Source organism: Podarcis vaucheri (assembly GCF_965113315.1).
Source record: "Podarcis vaucheri genome assembly, chromosome: 10".
NCBI lineage: Eukaryota > Metazoa > Chordata > Lepidosauria > Squamata > Lacertidae > Podarcis > Podarcis vaucheri.
This window is the reverse complement of record NC_138748.1, coordinates 24,237,198-24,255,657: the sequence shown is the minus strand read 5'-3', so window position 1 is coordinate 24,255,657 and position 18,460 is coordinate 24,237,198. Positions and strand designations below refer to the sequence as shown.

The 18,460-nt window shown below is 41.0% G+C and overlaps 1 protein-coding gene across 3 annotated transcripts in view; it reads left to right on the top strand.

The window, feature by feature from the left end:
* GXYLT1 (glucoside xylosyltransferase 1) overlaps positions 1-14,694 on the top strand; it is a 34,931-nt gene extending 20,237 nt beyond the window's left edge. For all 3 annotated transcript variants that reach the window (XM_082239790.1, XM_082239791.1, XM_082239792.1), the window contains 5 exons: positions 139-264; positions 3,318-3,569; positions 7,139-7,262; positions 8,963-9,135; positions 11,662-14,694. In XM_082239790.1, the coding sequence (XP_082095916.1) occupies positions 139-264; positions 3,318-3,569; positions 7,139-7,262; positions 8,963-9,135; positions 11,662-11,823 (837 nt within the window). In that variant the 3' untranslated portion in view covers positions 11,824-14,694. The remainder of the gene's footprint in view (positions 1-138; positions 265-3,317; positions 3,570-7,138; positions 7,263-8,962; positions 9,136-11,661) is intronic.
* Positions 14,695-18,460: the final 3,766 nt, after the last annotated feature.

The window sequence follows — 18,460 nt, the reverse complement described above, 5'->3', positions numbered from 1 at the left end:
TGGGAAGTACAGTAGTATGTGCTGAGACCACTCTGAAACTTAGGGTGCCTCTCAAGCTGGAGAGTTGCTTGTGATTTTTTTAAAAAAATTATTCTTGTTGTATGACTTTAATAAAATTTTGTAATTTCTTTTCCGCAGCTTGATGGTTTGGCGTATCAAGGAAAATTTAATTATACTTTATACCCCATCTCGTTTCCAGCTGAGAATGCAGCTGAATGGAAGAAACTCTTCAAGCCATGTGCTTCTCAGAGGCTTTTCTTGCCAGTAAGTGATGGTGGCTGTGGCAAAATATGTAACTTTTAACTTTATCAGAGCAGAGGGAATGCGGAGCCAGATTGGAGCCTGCAGCAGGAAGCAGATTGATCTGGTTCTGTTTGTCTTAAATTTTATCCACACCCAAATCAACGATGCTGGCGCTGCTAGGAACCCAGAGCGCGCTGGTGACCATGGAGTCCTAGGCTGTGATGGAAATTCAGCTGTTCATTTCTCTAACCCCAGTGTTTTCGACTGTATCTTTTGTATTCCCCCAATCTCGCCTACCTCTTGCTTTCTCGCTAGGTTAGAACACATGGTCTTTTTCTCTATAGGCAAGCCGGGTGTGCTTTGTATCGCCATATAAGCTGGTACCCTGCCTCAAGCCTCTTCCCTGTATCTCTGAAATGGTAACCAACCATATGGTCCAGGCGTTAAGGGGGTGGGTAGCATGTGTGGTACATACCCACTAATCATTCTACTCTTTTATACATCTGCATTGACACCCCAAGCTACAAAAACATTTTATTCTTTTCAAGCCACTTTGGGGGGGGGGGACAAAGACTTTAATTACATATTGCTAATCCCTCTCGGCGATCACATTCCTATTGCCATTGCTCCGTTTTGCTTTGGCTGCTGTAAATGCATTCAGCTGTACATGCTTGCAGTTCCCTCGGGACTAACTTACACAGCCCCTCCACGGATACCACTTTAGGAAGCCTGAATAGGACTTCAGAAAAGTGCACTTCTCTATTTATGCTAGGAGCTCCTAGCACCTTCCAAAATTAAAAGCAATAAAACACAAAAAGTTCTAAAATCTCTAGCAGTATAAAATACCCTGAAATGAGAAAATATCATTAAAACGTCGCCATTTAATTTAACAACATAAAAATATATATCCATGTTTTTAGCCCATGGGTAGCACTAAATTTTAGCCTGCGGTGAATCACCAGCTGAACCTGCTTACATTATTAGACTCTTATTTTCTATGCTGCGCAGTCAATTCACAGATGTGAAAAAATTATTATAGGCTGTTTGTTTGTATTTGTTTACACAACACATCCTTTTGATCCCTGGCTATCATAGCTAGTAAAATCTTAATAAAAAAAAGAGGTAAGGGTAAAGGACAACTGGATGGTTAAGTCCAGTCAGAGGTGACTATGGGATGTGGCACTCATCTCGCTTTCAGGCCGAGGGAGCCAGCGTTTGTCCACAGTCAGCTTTCTGGGTCATGTGGCCAGCACCACTAAACTGTTTCTGGCGCAACGGAACACCATGCTGGAAGCCAGAGCGCATGGAAATGCCGTTTACCTTCCCACCACAGCAGTGCCCATTTATTTGCACTGGCATGCCTTTGAACTGCTAGGTTGGCAGGAGCTGGGACAGAGCAACGGGAGCTCACCCCGTTGCAGGGATTTGAACTGCCGACTTTCCGATCGGCAAGCCCAAGAGGCTCAGTGGTTTAGACCACAACACCACCCATGTCCCCCTGCCCACATGACCCGGACAGCTGTCTGCAGACAAAAGCTGGCTCCCTCAATCTGAAAGCGAGAGGAGTGCCGCAACCCCATAGTCGCCTTTGACTGGACTGGGATCCTTTACCTTTACCTAAAATCTTAATAGAAGGGGATGGACTGGATAGGTTCAGGGAGTGGTCAGTACCTCACATGGGTACCCCAGTGACTTGAAATAGCTGCTGGTGCAACCCATATTGAAGAAGCACTCCCTGGATCCAGAGGTTTTGGAAATTACCATCCGGTCGCTAATATTCCTTTCCTGGGCAAGGTGATGGAGAAGGTTGTGGCCAAGCCAGCTACAGCCACAACTAGAGGAAGTAGATTATCTAGATTAGAACCGGGTGGTCCCTTGGCAACATTTGATGTCTTCACACTTGTGCTGCCTTCCCAAATCCAGGTAATCGAGTTGCTGGGCTTTGGGAAGGAGGTGTGAGGGCCGGGTGTCAAATTTTGGCGTGGTCCCCCTCCCCACATGATAAGGCATTGTATGGCTGGTGGGCTCCATGTTGAAGTACTCTTGCATCCCAATTGGTAGGGAAAGTTGGACCTCCCTGATCTAGGTTAATTTCAGTCTGTTTTTTGGCACACAAATAGCCTTGGCTGCCGAAGTTGCATTTGATGACTGAAAGATACTGTTCTTGGCAGTCCTGGGATCTCAGTTTTTTAGAATGTGTTTTAGAATATTTTAAACTTATAATAATAATATTTTTAATAATAATAATAATAATAATAATAATAATAATAATAATAAATATTTTAATACTGTTTTTAGTTGTTGATGACTTTTCAAGTTTTATTATTGCTCTGAGTGGGATCAGTTCTATTTTTCTAGAAAAAAGTATTGCCAGAACTCACCATTCTCTTAGAATAGCAATGGTGCTCATCTGAGTTCCAGGGAGTTCCAGCTGGAAAAAAAAGCCCTGGGTGGGATATAAATTAAAATCAATCATGTCACTTAATTACTGTTGTCTCTCCCAAGTGGCGTACAAGGGATTCAACACAATGAAAATAAAAATCAGTTGAAACTATTAAATCAGAATTCAATTAAAATACCTGCTGGAATAAAATAGACTTCAGTAGTTCAGCAGGGAAGGGGTCCTGTCTGACCTCAGGTAGAAGGGAATTCCTTAAAACTGGGTCTACAATCCTGACTGCACAGCTCCTTGTGTGCAGGAGACATGCCTCTGTGTCATGTGACGCCACAAACAGTGACTCCTCCAAAGACCTCAGCAATGAGGCAGGAATATAAGGGATCGAGTGGTTCTTCAGGTATCCTGGATGCAAATTGTCAAGGGCCTTATAAATTAATACCTGGCCTTGTAGTGTATGAACAGCCAGCGCAAGCTTTTGAGCACTGGAGTTATGTACTGGTGCTAATATGTCCCCTCCAACAGTCTAGCTGCAGCATAGAGAGAAGTTTGTCTATTGGTGAAGAGTCGATACTGCTATTGATACTGATCTTCCTCAGTGGCTTATTGGTCAAGATGAGTAGTAGCATGGTTAGGGTTTGACTTAAACCCTCTTTCTAAAAACCCATTTCCTTCACAGTTAATCCTCAAAGATGTGGACTCTCTGCTCTATGTTGACACGGACATCTTGTTCCTAAGACCTGTGGATGATATTTGGTCCTTCTTGAAAAAATTCAATTCCACTCAAATTGCTGCAATGGCACCTGAACACGAAGAACCTCGCATCGGGTGGTATAACCGTTTTGCCAGGCACCCGTATTATGGAAAGACTGGAATCAATTCTGGAGTAATGTTAATGAATATGACCCGCATAAGAAGAAAACATTTCAAGGTACGTCTTTTGGTTCTCTCATTTCCAGGGTCGGCTTACTCTCTCCACCGAATGAATGCAGTTTCACTGACCTCCCAATTTCCCCATACGTTGTTTTTCCTCATCCTGCAAGGAAGATCATCCTGCTTAATTTTCCCTAATGGAAGCCTTTTGGTTTATTCCTGGTTTTCAAGATAGGATCTTTCCTGCAGCTTCTTCCTTATGGCATTTCTTCACATGCCTCTCAAATAGAGTATGGTATCTGTCTTCTTACTGTGAATTACTATCCTGCTAAAGAAATAATGGGAAGTCTATTATAGTGTAGATGCTGATCTAACCAGAAGGTGGCGCTGCTACACTGCTTACTACAACCTTCCCACTTCTGTAAAAACACTGCTTGCTTTAGTGCATGTTGTTCTTAAAGCCTCTTGTTTAATCAGTTCATATAACCTGCACATAAGCCCATGTTTAAACTAGAAAAATTATATTAACTGCTGCTGTACTGCAGCTCTTGACATTATTAAAAGAATACTCAGAGACGCTGGGATAAGTATTAAAATCGGTGGTGTACCTAACAGTTTTGCAGGGATTTTTTGCTTATGGGAAGCAATGCACTGGTGGCAAATGGGGCACTCTGTTCTTGTTTGACAGACACATTTGCCACATTTGCAGAAAATTTAGTATAGCCCTCCAGTCTCATCGTTATCACTTCACTCAGGGTTTCCCAAATGTGTGTCTCCATCTGCTTTTTGAACTACAACTCCCACCATCCCTAGCTAGTCAGGGGTGGTGGGAATTGTAGTCCAAAAACAGCTGGAGACCCCCAAGTTTGGGAAACTCTGACTGAAATAGTCACCCTTGAAAATGTCATGGGTTTTGTCTTTCCATTTTTTCAACCATGGAGAATTGATAGCCATTGTATTTGCTTGCTTGGTGTGCTTGAAAAGTGCTCTTAAAATGCTTTTGTGGTCTGCTCAGAGTTGCTTTGGTGTTCACAGTGCAAACTTTAAAACTTTAAAGTTTTAAATGTTTCACTCCGAGTAGCTCCATTGAAATTAACGCACCTAACTTAGTCGTGTTTGTTAATTTTAATGGGCCTACACTGAGTAAAGCTTTGCAGGAGAACTGTCTTGAACAGGAAGTGCTATTTATGTAGCCCTAAAGGAGAACCAAATATCAGGGTTGAACTGGATGTGGAACCATTTAAGAAAGGAAATAGCAGGCACAGGTGACCCATTGTGGATCATGACCCTGGTGGATGGGGTAAGAGGACGCCTAATTTGCTCCTATCGCACCCCAATCCAGAACTCCCATTCACACCATTTGAAACTTTTCTTCCAATACAAACAGCAAGTGTGAGGCCCCAATCTGTATTGCGGGTACAAAGAGCTAAGACCTTCTTACCCCACAAGCCAAGGTCTGATCTGGATCAGGCCTTCTACACTAGGCATTTACTTCTTAAAAACCCACTCATGTAATTGCATGAAAGGTGCTGTACTGCATTTAGCTTCACTCTTTCTTCCAGGGAGAGGCTGTGTTTTCCTGCTAGGCTTAGAGTTGGCTAGTTTGAAAAAGGAAACCCCAAACAAGAATTCCTTGATTTTTAAACAAGAAAAACACAGCTCTGCCTGTTCAGACACATTTCATATGTTGCCAGAGAAGGGTTCCTGGAGGGGAGGAAAATATGCTTTCCAACCATGTGCTGTCATCTGCTCCTTTACACCTGCCTGATTAAGGAGCACAGGGAACACCTGTGAGAACGGAAAGGAGACATTAATTCTGAATATTTTTACCTAAAACTATTTTATTTTATCGGAATACAAACTAAGCACTATTTTGTTTACACATCATACCCAAAGCAAAGGGCTACGTTAGTATCAGTGACTAACAACCACAAATGGCATTCGCTTTTATTTGAAAAATAGTCTTTACTAAAAAAACATTTGAATGCCACAAAAGAGAGTACTGCATTCTTATTTCTTGCCATTTCACTATTTATATTCCTTACCCTTCTTGTCTTTCTGTTCATTAGCCCTAGTATCTTTGGGCTTCTTGCAGCAGCTGAATGAATTTGTTCCTTGTTTTGTATGATTAGCCACAGATATGAACTGTAGTAGCTGAGGCTTGTTGACTTTAAAAAATAATAATCACAGTTTTAAAACTGAATTTAGCTAGTCTTGGTATGTATGTCACATTTATTCATTTACCCATGTATTTAGTGTTCTTATTACCTGCCCTTGAACCAAAGGTCCTAGGGTGATACATGTGATTTTTATTATTATTATTAAAAAAACCAGAACCTCAAAATCACAGTAAAATCAGCAGCTGTGCATAATAGTAGGCATGGAGGAAACTAAAATGCCACCTCGTCCCACACTTCCAAAAACCTGGACAAAAAGGTGCATCTTGACTTACTGATTAAAGCTATAAGCCAGGGCAGGATGCACCTTGGAGGGAAGGGCATTCTATAATCTAGGGGCTATTGCTGAAAAGGCCCTTCCATGGGCCACTGACCCTTCAACCACAATTGGTGCTGCTGCTGAAAGCAGGGCTTTCCAAGCCTACCAAAACTATCAAGTCAATATCGGTGGAGACATTCCTTCAAATATTTGGGGCCAAAGCCATCTAAGATTTTTATATTTTTTATAATAAGAGCACCTTGAATTGGACCCAGAAGCAAACTGGCAAGCAGTGTATCTACCCTTTTAGACTGGTGTAATGTGCATCTGGTCCGTGGCACCTGCCAGTACAGTGGCTGCCACATTCTGCACCGGTTGCAGCTTCTTATGGGGCAGAACCATTGTTAAGTTGTGGGTGAACATATCAGACGACACAGCGATTCTTCAAACAGCTCTTGTTTATTCACAGGCCAGGACAGAACTGAACTGAACGGTTCAGTCAGCCTGCTTATATAGAGCTCCAGTACAATGTAACTGTAACATTTTTCTAAAACTATCCAAACACTGAACGTCACTTTCGATCCCTTATTTGCATAACTATCTACAGTATCCCCCTGCTGGCCCAGGGTGAGAACTTCAGTACATAACAAACCATAGCTGTCAACGTTTCCCTTTTCTTGCGAGGAATCCTATTCGGAATAAGGGAATTTCCTTTTAAAAAAGGGAAATGTTGACAGCTATGGGCAGAACATATAAAGTGCATTACAATAGCCCATTAAGTAAATTTTCAGGAGCACGTTGTAAAGCTGAATCTTTTTTTATTATTATCATCTTGTATAGAGAAATGAAACACAAAAGGCAGGTGAGTGGTCAACCAAGCCTCAAAGTCTGCCTAAATGTGAACGCCTTTAACTTATTTATTTCCTTATTTATTTCATCCCGGAACCCAAGGCACTATGTACATGGTTCCCAGGCTGTCACTCATCCAGGCACTGACCAGACCCAGATCTGCTTAGCTTTAGCAAGGTGGCAGCCTACTTTGCCTTCAAACCATAAGTTGAATCCTAAAAGGGACTGGAGAGATTGCGTAAAGTGGCTCTTAATTAAAACAGAGTTCCAAAAGATAGATGTCAAAACCTATTATATTCCAGTCTTGGCTCTAATACTGGTCATTTGTGTTTGATGTTGAAGAATGATATGACCACAGCACGGTTACGGTGGGAAGAAATTCTGATGCCGTTGCTGAAAAAATATAAGTTGAACATAACATGGGGCGATCAGGATCTTCTGAACATTATGTTTTTTCATAATCCAGGTAAGTTGCTTTGTTTTAGAATGCCCTTTGAATCTTGCCTATCCATATGCTACTGCTATTACGCAATAGAGATGGGTATGGTTCCCTCCTCAAAATGTGTCTGCTTATTTTCCCTATGCCTTCTCATCTCTATCACAGAACATCTTTATTTGAAATTAATCTCCTATGAGCTTTTTCTGCAAGAGCACTTCCATACTAACCAAGTTTCAGTTTGACTTTGTACTACAGCTGCTGTAGAATGGCTGCTATCAAATTCTACCCAAGAAACGGATTTGGTGTGGTTTTGCTTGTGTGGTTGAGATCTCATTTGAATTGGAGTGGGGCTAATTGGAATCTCGGTCGTTTCTGGTTCACGATATAAGCCAGGATTTCCCCACAGAATTTCACTTATTTCTAATTTACTTTCTTTCATGTGACTGAGTGAAAACAAGGGCTGGGAAACTATTTGATAAATAGAGAGCGTTTGTTGAGCTCTAAAGAGCTTTCAACATGGGTTAGGCTTCGGTTAATATGGTAGTCCTTGAAACATTGTACGGACAAGTTCATTTTGGGGCTCCAGTGACATGGATGTAGTATTCTGTGCCATTTTTTGTTGACTTGCCCACTACCTAGAGTTGTGTTAAAATCACATTTCCCTTGGGGCTCCTTAAGACCTATGTGCCCCAAGGGAAGTCAGAAGCCAAGAAATCCAGGCCAAAGGAACCCATAACCAACACCTTCTGAAAAGGAACGTCAACAGCCTGAGGTGACTGTTGGGGCAGCCCCACTTTCCCTGGGGTTGTGTAGGAGCTGTGGACCCTGGCATCAGCTTCTGAAGTAGGTCCGAGAGTATTTTATACCAGTGTATTGATATACCGGGACGCAGGTGGCGCTGTGGGTAAAAGCCTCAGCGCCTAGGGCTTGCCGATCGAACGGTCGGCGGTTCGAATCCCTGCGGCGGGGTGCGCTCCCATCGTTCGGTCCCAGCGCCTGCCAACCTAGCAGTTCGAAAGCACACCCGGGTGCAAGTAGATAAATAGGGACCGCTTACAAGCGGGAAGGTAAACGGCGTTTCCGTGTGCGGCTCTGGTTCACCAGAGAAGCGATGTCACGCTGGCCACGTGACCCGGAAGTGTCTTCGGACAGCGCTGGCCCCCGGCCTCTTGAGTGAGATGGGCGCACAACCCTAGAGTCTGGCAAGACTGGCCCGTACGGGCAGGGGTACCTTTACCTTTATTGATATACCAGTGTATTTGGTGTCTTGGCAGAAAGGTGGCATACAAATGAATAGTTGGGATAGCTTGATCTCTAAAGTAAGATCTTCCATCTTTTGAATAAGTCTGAATACGTTTAGTGAAATTACAATTGGCTAGTAGAAGTCAGATTACTAAGGGTAAAGTGACTGTATGCATGGCTGGCTTGTTAGTGGTTTATACCATATATTTAATTAAAACATTGGGAGAGATCCATCCTAGTATGAGTGGGCTTCTCCTCTCTTCCACCCTCACAGGCCACCATATACCCCAATTTCTGGAGAGTTGAGGGTTGGAGGGAGGGGAGAAAAGAAACCAGATGTTTCATTTCACAAACAGATTTCCCTTGTGCAAGCATTGTATGATTACTATTGTCTTCTGTTGTATAAGCCACCAAAAGTTAAAAAGGAACTTGAAACTAATTAATGGTTTGCCTGTAATCACTGCAATGTTGTTGTTTTTGCACAGAAAGCCTTTTTGTTTTTCCTTGCCAATGGAACTATCGGCCTGACCACTGTATTTATGGAAGCAACTGTCAGCAGGTTGATCAAGAAGGAATATTCATCCTCCACGGAAACAGAGGGGTTTACCATGATGATAAACAGCCAGCTTTTCGAGCTGTGTATGATGCAATAAGAAATGTAAGCTTTTTAATCTCCAATCTGGTATATGAATTGACATCTCTACTATTGTTAACTTCTAGAATTAAGAACAAATGTTTGAAATCCTATTCTGTCCTTTTTTTTATGCATCTCCCTTTTTAACTTTCCAGTTAATATGAACGCAACCAGGTCCTCAAACTTCATTTGACCAATAATTATTAATTAACCTGCAAAGTGCACATTTTGAGAACTTTATACTGAAGTTTCAGGAACGCTTTCTATAAAAGATCTTAATATCTAAGAGTAGCATAAGTACATAAAGTTAGATCTAAGTTTTGAAAGAAAGAGATATTGTGGACTTCTTGAAGTTCGGGGTCTATCGATTTAGGTTTTGAACGTATTGGCTTCCAGTATCTGCAAAAGAGGAGAGAGACCCCCTCTGGTCTTAAGGGCTGCAACCTTTGGCTGCAATCCTGAATGGTGCTAAGCTTGAATTTAAACTTCAGCATGATGAAGCACAACATTGGGCTCTAAAACATGGCAGCATCTCCTTTCCCCATATATGCCTGCTTGACCACTTTGATCTAAGGAACTTGAACTGTTTCAGGTGGCTCATAATTCTCATTCTGCAGTTATAAGAAATCAGTCTTTTAGTGTGGTGTCACCTATGACTTGGAAGTCTTTGTCTACTGACATCACACACAGGCCTCTTTGCTGTACAGTCGTACCTTGGTTTCCGAACAGTTTAGTTCTCGAACGTTTTGGCTCCCGAAAACCGCAAACCCGGAAGTGACTGTTCCGGTTTGCGAACTATTTTTGGAATGTCCGACGGGGCTTCTGCGGCTTCCAATTGGCTGCAGGATTTTCCTGCAGCCAATCAGAAGCTGCACTTTGGTTTCCGAATGTTTTGGAAGTCTAATGGACTTCCGGAATGGATTCTGTTCGACTTCCAAGGTACTACTGTACTCTGTTTGGTGCCTGGTTAAAACATTTTTGCTAAAGCAAGCCTATCCAGACATATAGATGTCATTGTGTTTTTATCTCTTTTATTGTTAATTTTTTAAAAAATAACAATTTCTATTTGTTCTCAACTGTTCTTTATTGATAATTTTAATATTTCTTGTAAACTGCTTAGAGGTTTTACCTCAGTCAAGTGATATATAAATGTTGTTAACTGTATTAAAAAATAAACAGAAGTTCAGTTTGGTATATTGCTTTAGTAAATGCTGGTAGTTTCCAGAAGTTCACTGAGAAACCACAATGGAGGCGTTACCAGAAGTGCCTTAGACAATTCTTCTGTTCCCATTTTATTGTTGAAATTAGTAAGCAGTGCTTCGATACTGGAAAGCTCCATTTTATTCTCTCTCCAAACTCTTATTCCTGTCTCATATCTGTATAATTTAGTTACTTTAATTTGTGCAGTTTGTAATATATAAATGCACGTGCAAGTCTTTCATGCTTGGCATAACTGTTCAGCTTTCTTGTTCTGCAAATAAGGTTTCTAATAAACTATTTATCAGTATATCAGCATACTCACTGAAGAGCTGTAAAATGTAGCAATGTTGCTTATTTTAATGTTCATCCTATCTTGCATATAACCTTCAAAGATCAATAGTATATTTTAATGGTGCTTTGTTGCATGTTGTCATATAGGTATAAAAATGAAGAAAAGTACTATTGGGGGCCTTAGAATGCACTACACCGAAAGAAAATGTGGTCTCATAAAAATACAATTTCTTTGTTCCTTTGAGTATTGCCAGAAAAATATTAAGAAAAGAAAATCTCTCAGCTTTATTTATGATCAGTTTTTGTTTATGCATAACACATAGAAAAGATGTAGATCAATACTGACCTGATGCCAGCAAGATTAGCAAAATTATTTTATTTTGAAATGTTAAGTTAGCATATTACTTGGTTTCTAATGTAGTAAAATAACCTGTAACTCTGGATTAATGACTGTTTTTACTTCAGGTTTCCATTAAATACTGTGTATGCGTGTACATAATTCAGTTTAATGAAGCTGCCCCATCTTTAATGGTACTATAGATTACTCTTTTTCTACTGTTTCAACTCAATAAGAGCCATATATTATTTTAAAGAATGTCATACTGAGATAATTATACACATTTCAGGCCAAAGCTACAACGTGGCAGGCATGTGATCATGTAAATTAACCCATTAATTTAGGTGCCTGACATTCATTTTCAGATTTGTTTGCCTGAATAGTTACGTTGATTTTTTATTTTTTTTTGAGGCTTGTTTCCTGTGCAAAAACCATTTTGCATTCATTTAAGCTGACAGTAATTGGATGTTTTGAGTAATCAAAATATATTGCAAACTTGCCAGAGGTCTTTACGTATTACACTGTGTTAAGAATATTGCCACCTTTTCACTAGTTCTTGTCTTAAGTACGACTCGTATATAGGGAGACTTTTGTAAAACTGAATATTTAGTGCAACAATGGAAAGCCGTTTTAGAATTGTTTTGGCCAAAGCAGTACTGTTTGGGTTGTGTTGCTAACTGTGACTTGTTAATACAGCATTTATAATTTCCTCTTTCCCCCAGTATTCATTTGGTGATGACTTGGTACATGCCTTGTTGCTACCCCTTGAACTGGAGCTACAAAAGACACAGCACACTTACTGTGGAAGAATATACAAAGTATTCACAAAGCAGCTAACCAAAAGCATAAGGGACATTTGCGATAGAAGATCTAAAGGGAGGTGATCATCTTAGGCTCCCCAAACTTTTGAATTAAACAACACAGATGTGAGAGAATATATGATGCCTGAAGGATATTCATGAAAGAAACAGCACATTCCTCTAATCAGTTGTTATGTCGAGAAGTATGCTAAGAACTATCTCCCAGTGTGGACAAAATGAAGATGCCGTTCTTCTTGAAGAATTCTCTGCAGGAAGAAAAGCACACTGCAGAGAACTGTTTGAAGTTCAGTTAGTACACATTTTCACAACGGTGAATTGTAACTGAATCAAGTGTTGCAGAGTTTTGTATTCAGGTTTCCCCCCTCTATATAATATAATTCAGTTTCTTTATAACCTCAAATGCGTCAGATACAAATGAAGGTCTTTATACTGTATAAATGACTGTACACTTTGTCATTCCTAATCTCAAATTCTGATAAAACTGTGAACATTGCCGTAACGGAGTCAGCACTAACCTCACTTTAAAAGCATGAGAACAAACTGTTTACAAATCTCAGAAGTTATTCCGTTTTCAGAGGAATGTGTTATGACTGATGACAATCTATATGTGCCTTTGTCTTCATCTCTTGTATTTTACAATATTTTGACAATCATGTTTTACTTTTTTTTTAGATGTAAGCTGCACCTAATAATAGGACTTCCACTCTAGAAATAAATACCTAGTGGAAGCAAAGCTAGTGTCATATGTAGTTAATAATATATTGGCGTAAACCAGGATTGGGGGAATCTGTGGCGCTGTCCATGAGCGTTGGCCATGCTGGATGGGACTGATGACAACTGGGATCCAACAGCATCTGGAAGGCAACAGGTTCCCCACTCCTATAAACAAAAGCTGGGATCCAAAGATCTACATAGGCGTGCTAAAGAGCTTGGCCCAGTTAGACTTCTTTGTCCTCAACCCCTTGAACAGTGGACCTCGTTTCCATATCCCAAACCAGTTTTGGAAGCCTTAACAGCATCAGACGCAATTTGCAACATGGCGTGAAGGCTGTGGTTTGAGAAGTCCATTCCCAGAGCCCCTTTACAAGTCCAGAGCTAGTGTGATTCTTTGGGTCCCGGCCAACATTTTAACATGGTAGAACTCAACGCCAAAATAATATGGCTAGATTTACTAAGGCAAAATATGATATAGATTTTATATAGTTTTTATTAAATTTGAATAAGATTTTTATATATTCTTACTGGCCCTTCTGGAAGAAGGAAAAAAACATGTTGTGAAATATACTATAGTTTACTATGAAAATATTTTACTCACTCAGCTCCACGTACAGTAGGCTTAGTCATAAAATAATGATGTGTGGATGGGCTGTTACTCATCCTGATTTGACAGTTGTTTGCTTACCAAATAGTTATTGTATATTTTGCAACAAAGCTTTAAAATGATTGGCCAGAATCTGTGCTGTTACAAGTGTCTTGATTTCAGTGGAACCATAATATGGCGCTCTTGTTATAATGTTGGTTTGGAATTAATATGTTTGCTATAGCAATAGTAATTAATGACTAGTACAAAATATTTTACTGCATAAAATGCTGTTTTCATTACAGTACTTAATTATTATAATATTATACATATAGTGAGAATGAAGTTGGTCATATCGGAACATGGAAGTTATCCCTCCTTGTCTAACTGGATCTAGCTTTCTTGCAGGGGTGAGACACCTGGGATCATCCAGATTTTACTGGAGTATAGTACCTAACAATCCTGATCTCTGGAGCAGATCAGAGCTGGAGTTCAGTAACATCTGGAGGGCCCCAGTTTCCTCATCCCTCTTCTTCTGTTTTGGCATAGGCTGACATCTCAGAACTTAGCATCCCCAGCTGCTAAAAGAGTGAACTCTAAAAATGCAATGCATCCTTTACTCTCCCTACTGCAGCTCCTACTATATAGCACAGAGAACATTTAGAAAAGGGCATATGCATTGCATGCTAAGATGTGAAACCTCTGCTGTTATTGAATGACAGGTGGGACCTGCAGCAAAATCTTGCAGTGTATCTGCTCTCACAGTTCTGGGAGCCAGCCAGCCATGATCATTTGACTCTCCCGTTTACCAGTTTCCCTTTCCAATTGACACAGAATATTCCATGGCTACTGGGCATGCTAAGTCATCTATGGACTGATTCTTCTTCTTTTTGTGGCGGGGTAGGGATTTAACCCTTAGGTTTAAAAACAATTTTTGTACCTCTGCAAACCTTGGGATTTCCCCCACCTTCCTGAGCATGCTGATGCCTCCTTTCGTTTCCCAGTGGCTCTGTTTCAGCTTAAAACCTGTTAGCACTCACCAGCAGAGTTCACTGTTAGAGGGATGATAATTGACTGGTGAAAATTAATGCTACATCTCATTTTTAGTTGTTAATTTTGGTTGACAAAAGCTGGCGCGCCCCAAGTTTACTTCAGTTTGCAGATGTTAAAAAAGCAGGGGAGAATTATTTCAGAAAATAATTTGGCAATGGGTCACCTTTCTCATCCATCTTTTGGAATGCTGTTCGCATGTTTGTCCCAGTGAATGCCACACTAAGAGCAAAATATACCTTCATATTTTGGAAACTCATTTGGCTCATTGAAAGGAATTACCTTATTCTTTTCGTGTCTCACTGTTCATAACTATAGCTTGAGTAGTAAGTGTCTTGATGTCTTGCTAAATTTATTTATGTACCTTTATAGATTGCTCAATTGTTCAGATTTCTAAGTGATGAAAAAGCTCATTTTAATACTGAAACATGGGTATACATAAGAATTAAGTTCTATGAAGTCATGCTGTAAGTTTACTTTAATAGTGTACATGTTCTCTTAGAAAATGGACACAACTGGAGGCCAGTTGGCTCCTATGCGAAGCATTGTTACAATTATTTTTACATAAACTGTGTTTTGTATTACTCTGCTTCTTGTTTGTTCTTTTAGGAAGTTGCCAGTGGGTGGTATATCTTGACACTCAAACTATAACATTAGGGTGTCAAATGGGGTGGGTATCTTGCATTCCTCTGGGTTTAAATGTCTAACCAGGCCTCACCCTCATGCCAAAATATTCCAACTAGTTCTGTATGTTGGACAACCACAGATATAATACATGTTGCCATCGTTCAGTTTCTGCTACTTCCATTAGGTCATTTGCCCCATGCTCTCTGTTGAGTATGATGAGAGATGCCAACCTTAACTTTCCCAGCAAGGAAAGCTGAATCCTGACAATTCTAATTGGGATAATTTTCTAGTTTTATTTTGATGCCAAAATATGGTGGCCAGAGACAGTATCCAGCAAAATAGTTCCATTAGCGGAAGGATTTCCGTTTGGGCAATGGAAACCCCCTTCCAAATGGAACCCCCATAAGCAATTAAGGCAAGGTAAAGGGACCCCTGACCATTAGGTCCAGTTGTGGCTGACTCGGGGGTTGCGCGCTCATCTCGCTTTATTGGCCGAGGGAGCTGGTGTAGAGCTTCCGGGTCATGTGGCCAGCAGGACTAAGCCGCTTCTGGCAAACCAGAGCAGCGCACGGAAACGCCGTTTACCTTCCTGCCAGAGCGGTACCTATTTATCTACTTGCACTTTGACGTGCTTTCAAACTGCTAAGTTGGCAGGAGCAGGACCGAGCAACGTGAGCTCACCCTGTCGTGGGGATTTGAACCGCCGACCTTTCGATCGGCAAGTCCTAGGCTCTGTGGTTTAACCCACAGCGCCACCCTTGTCCCTAATTAAGGCAAGGAGAGATGCAAAATGTGGACAGGATGACTAGAAAGGGGTTACAAAGCACAAGCGAGCTTGATCCTTTGGCCAATTACAGTTAGAGAGGGGGTGGGCACTTGGGGCCCAATGTGAAAGAAAGTATTGTAATGCAGATTTTCCCAACCTGGTGCCCACTGGAAGTTTCGGGTTGGCGCTCACATCAACTCTGTCCGTTGGCCATGCTGTCTTGGATAAATGAGAGTGTAGTTCAAAACCAGGTTTTGGAAGGATGTTGTAATTATGTCAGCCAGTGTGTGCGTTCATGTGTGTATATACACAGTTTGGCCAGGTGCTATGTATACTAGATTAATTTCCGGGTGAGAAATAAGGAACATCTGGTCCACAATGATTAAAACTTAGTTATAGCTTGGATCAATAGTCTTATCTTTTCCATAATTGTAGTTCAGCTTTCCTTTGCCAGCGAAGGATTACTACCAGGTCATTCTGCCATTACAGTAGTGTAGGGCTGCTATACATCTGAAGAATCCCAGACATTAATGGGATTTCAAAGGCAGACTTGATGTCCAGGGGGAATTTCTGAAATGTGGCATTTTGTCCTGGATCTTAGACAAGTCAGTAAAAATAAATAAATCACAGTTTTGGGGCATTTTGGGGGTGTCCTTGTTTTTACTTTTTGAAATATGGCAACGCTACAGTAGAGAATAAAAAGATCAACTACTTCCACCCCCATATAGTGTTCAGATATATATATAGAGTGAGTGCGCGCTTTTCTTCATATTAGTGAAATTATAAAACCAGCAGAAACGTGCAGTTTATGAGGGAGACCTATTGCATTTTCCCTCCCTTATGTTCTGGAAAGGTCAATTTGTGTCTCATTTTTTCCTTTGCTTCATTAACATCATCCCCATTCACATAATTACAGACTTGGATACAAAGGATTCATTTTTTCCTTTTACGTTCATCTCTTATGAATCTTAATGTTCAGTCAGCCATTCGTGTACACATCTTAACAGAGCAATTCATGTTAAATCCATTTATTTTACTCCTGTTAATTTTTTTTTGGAGGAAAAAAGAACGTGGATGTAGAAGTTCCCCTAAATTACAAAAACCGCGGTTGAATTCATAGGTCTTTAGAGCACTTTTTAAAAAAAGCTTTCAAGAAAATGGAAGATATTTAATCAGTTTTTACTCCTAATTTGGGAATGTAGGAAATTAAAAATTAATTAAGCTGGATGTTTTATCTTTATATTGCTATCCTACTATGCTTCACTGAGCTGCTGTGTCTAGAGACCCATGCTGCTTGAATGTTGTAATCTTGAAAAACTTTAGAACTACTGTGTAAAAGACAGCAGAGCTGGTCCCTTGTCTTCAAATTTCTTTTGCATATTTAAAATATTTCCCATCTGAGTCCCCCAACCCCCCCCCCAAGGTTAGCGGTATGTTGAATGAGAGCAGATTGCGCATAGAGCAGAAAGCAGAGCTCGGTGGTATTCTTGCATAAAGAGTTCAGTCAGCTTCTAGGTATGGTAAGGTATGTGTCAAAAATTTAATTAGGCATTTCCAAGGAAGGCAATAATTCTGATATTAGAAAATACAGTTTGTGTGCTTTAGAACTATCACATTTATTATTTGCAGTGCTATTTTTCTGGGGGGGGGGGAGAGGTGCCGGAACTTTGTAACAGCAGAAGCAGTTTCATGCAGAAGTTACACGTTGAACCCTTGACATCTCCAGATGGAAGGATCACGTAGCAGTTGGTGCGAAATATCTACCCAAGTCTCTGGAGAGATGCTGTCTTTCAGATTGGGCGTGATGGACAAACATTGACTGATGAACAGAGAACTAAATGAAAGCAGTTAAAACAAGAACATTCTGAAGAGAAAATGTTGTTTCTTGTCAGGACTTTTCAATTTGTTTATGTTGTAGACTAAGTGAACATCTGTTGGTGTTATCTTGTGTTGCTTTCATAGTGCTAAACTTTTGTTTTGTGATGGTCTAATGCAGCGTTCGCCAAACTTGGATCTCCTGCTGTTTTTGGACTACAACTCCCATCATCCATAGCTAGCAGGGATTATAGGAACTGTAGTCTAAAAACAGCTGGAGATATAAGTTTGGGAAACACTGGTCTAAGGACACAACATAAACAAATCAATAAACAAACCAGTTCCTACTTTTATCTCTTAAATTTAAGGACACAGTCTAATCCAGGTTTCCTCAAACTCAGCCCTCCAGGTGTTTTTGAGACTACAATTCCCATCATCCCTGACCACTGGTCATGCTAGCTAGGGATCATGGGAGTTGTAGGCCAAAAACATCTGGAGGGCTGAGTTTGAGGAAGCCTGGTCTAATCAGTAAAAGTCCTGCTTATTCTGCTATAGTTTACTCACACATTGAAGATGTCACTTGATGAGACAATCAATGACTGATGAATATTTCAAGGAAAGAATCAGCTACACATAAATGATAATATTAGCTGAGCCAGCCCACACATGAGGTAGGGTGAAGCACCCACCTCAGGCAGTGGAAGCGCAAGAGGTGGTGCTCCACCCCCTGCCACTGCTGCCAACACCAGATTGCCTCCATCCAACCAGTGAGAAACAGGGGGTTTGTGTGTGCCATGTTGCTGCTCAGCTTCCCCACCCCAGACAGAGAAGGCGAGTGGCTTTGTAATGTCTAGCTCTCACCCGAATTTGGCAAGAGCTGGGGTGTGGAAGTGGTGGGGTCTGGAGCACGGCAGCGGGAGGGAGACAGGAGGTGGCAATTCCCATTTCACCGTACGTGGCAAAATGGGACAAGCCACCCTGCTAATACCTCGGGTTACATACGCTTCAGGTTACAGACTCCGCTAGCCCAGAAATAGTACCGCGGGTTAAGAACTTTGCTTCAGGATGAGAACAGCAATCGCACGGCGGCGGCACAGCTGCAGCAGGAGGCCCCATTAGCTAAAGTGGTGCTTCAGGTTAAG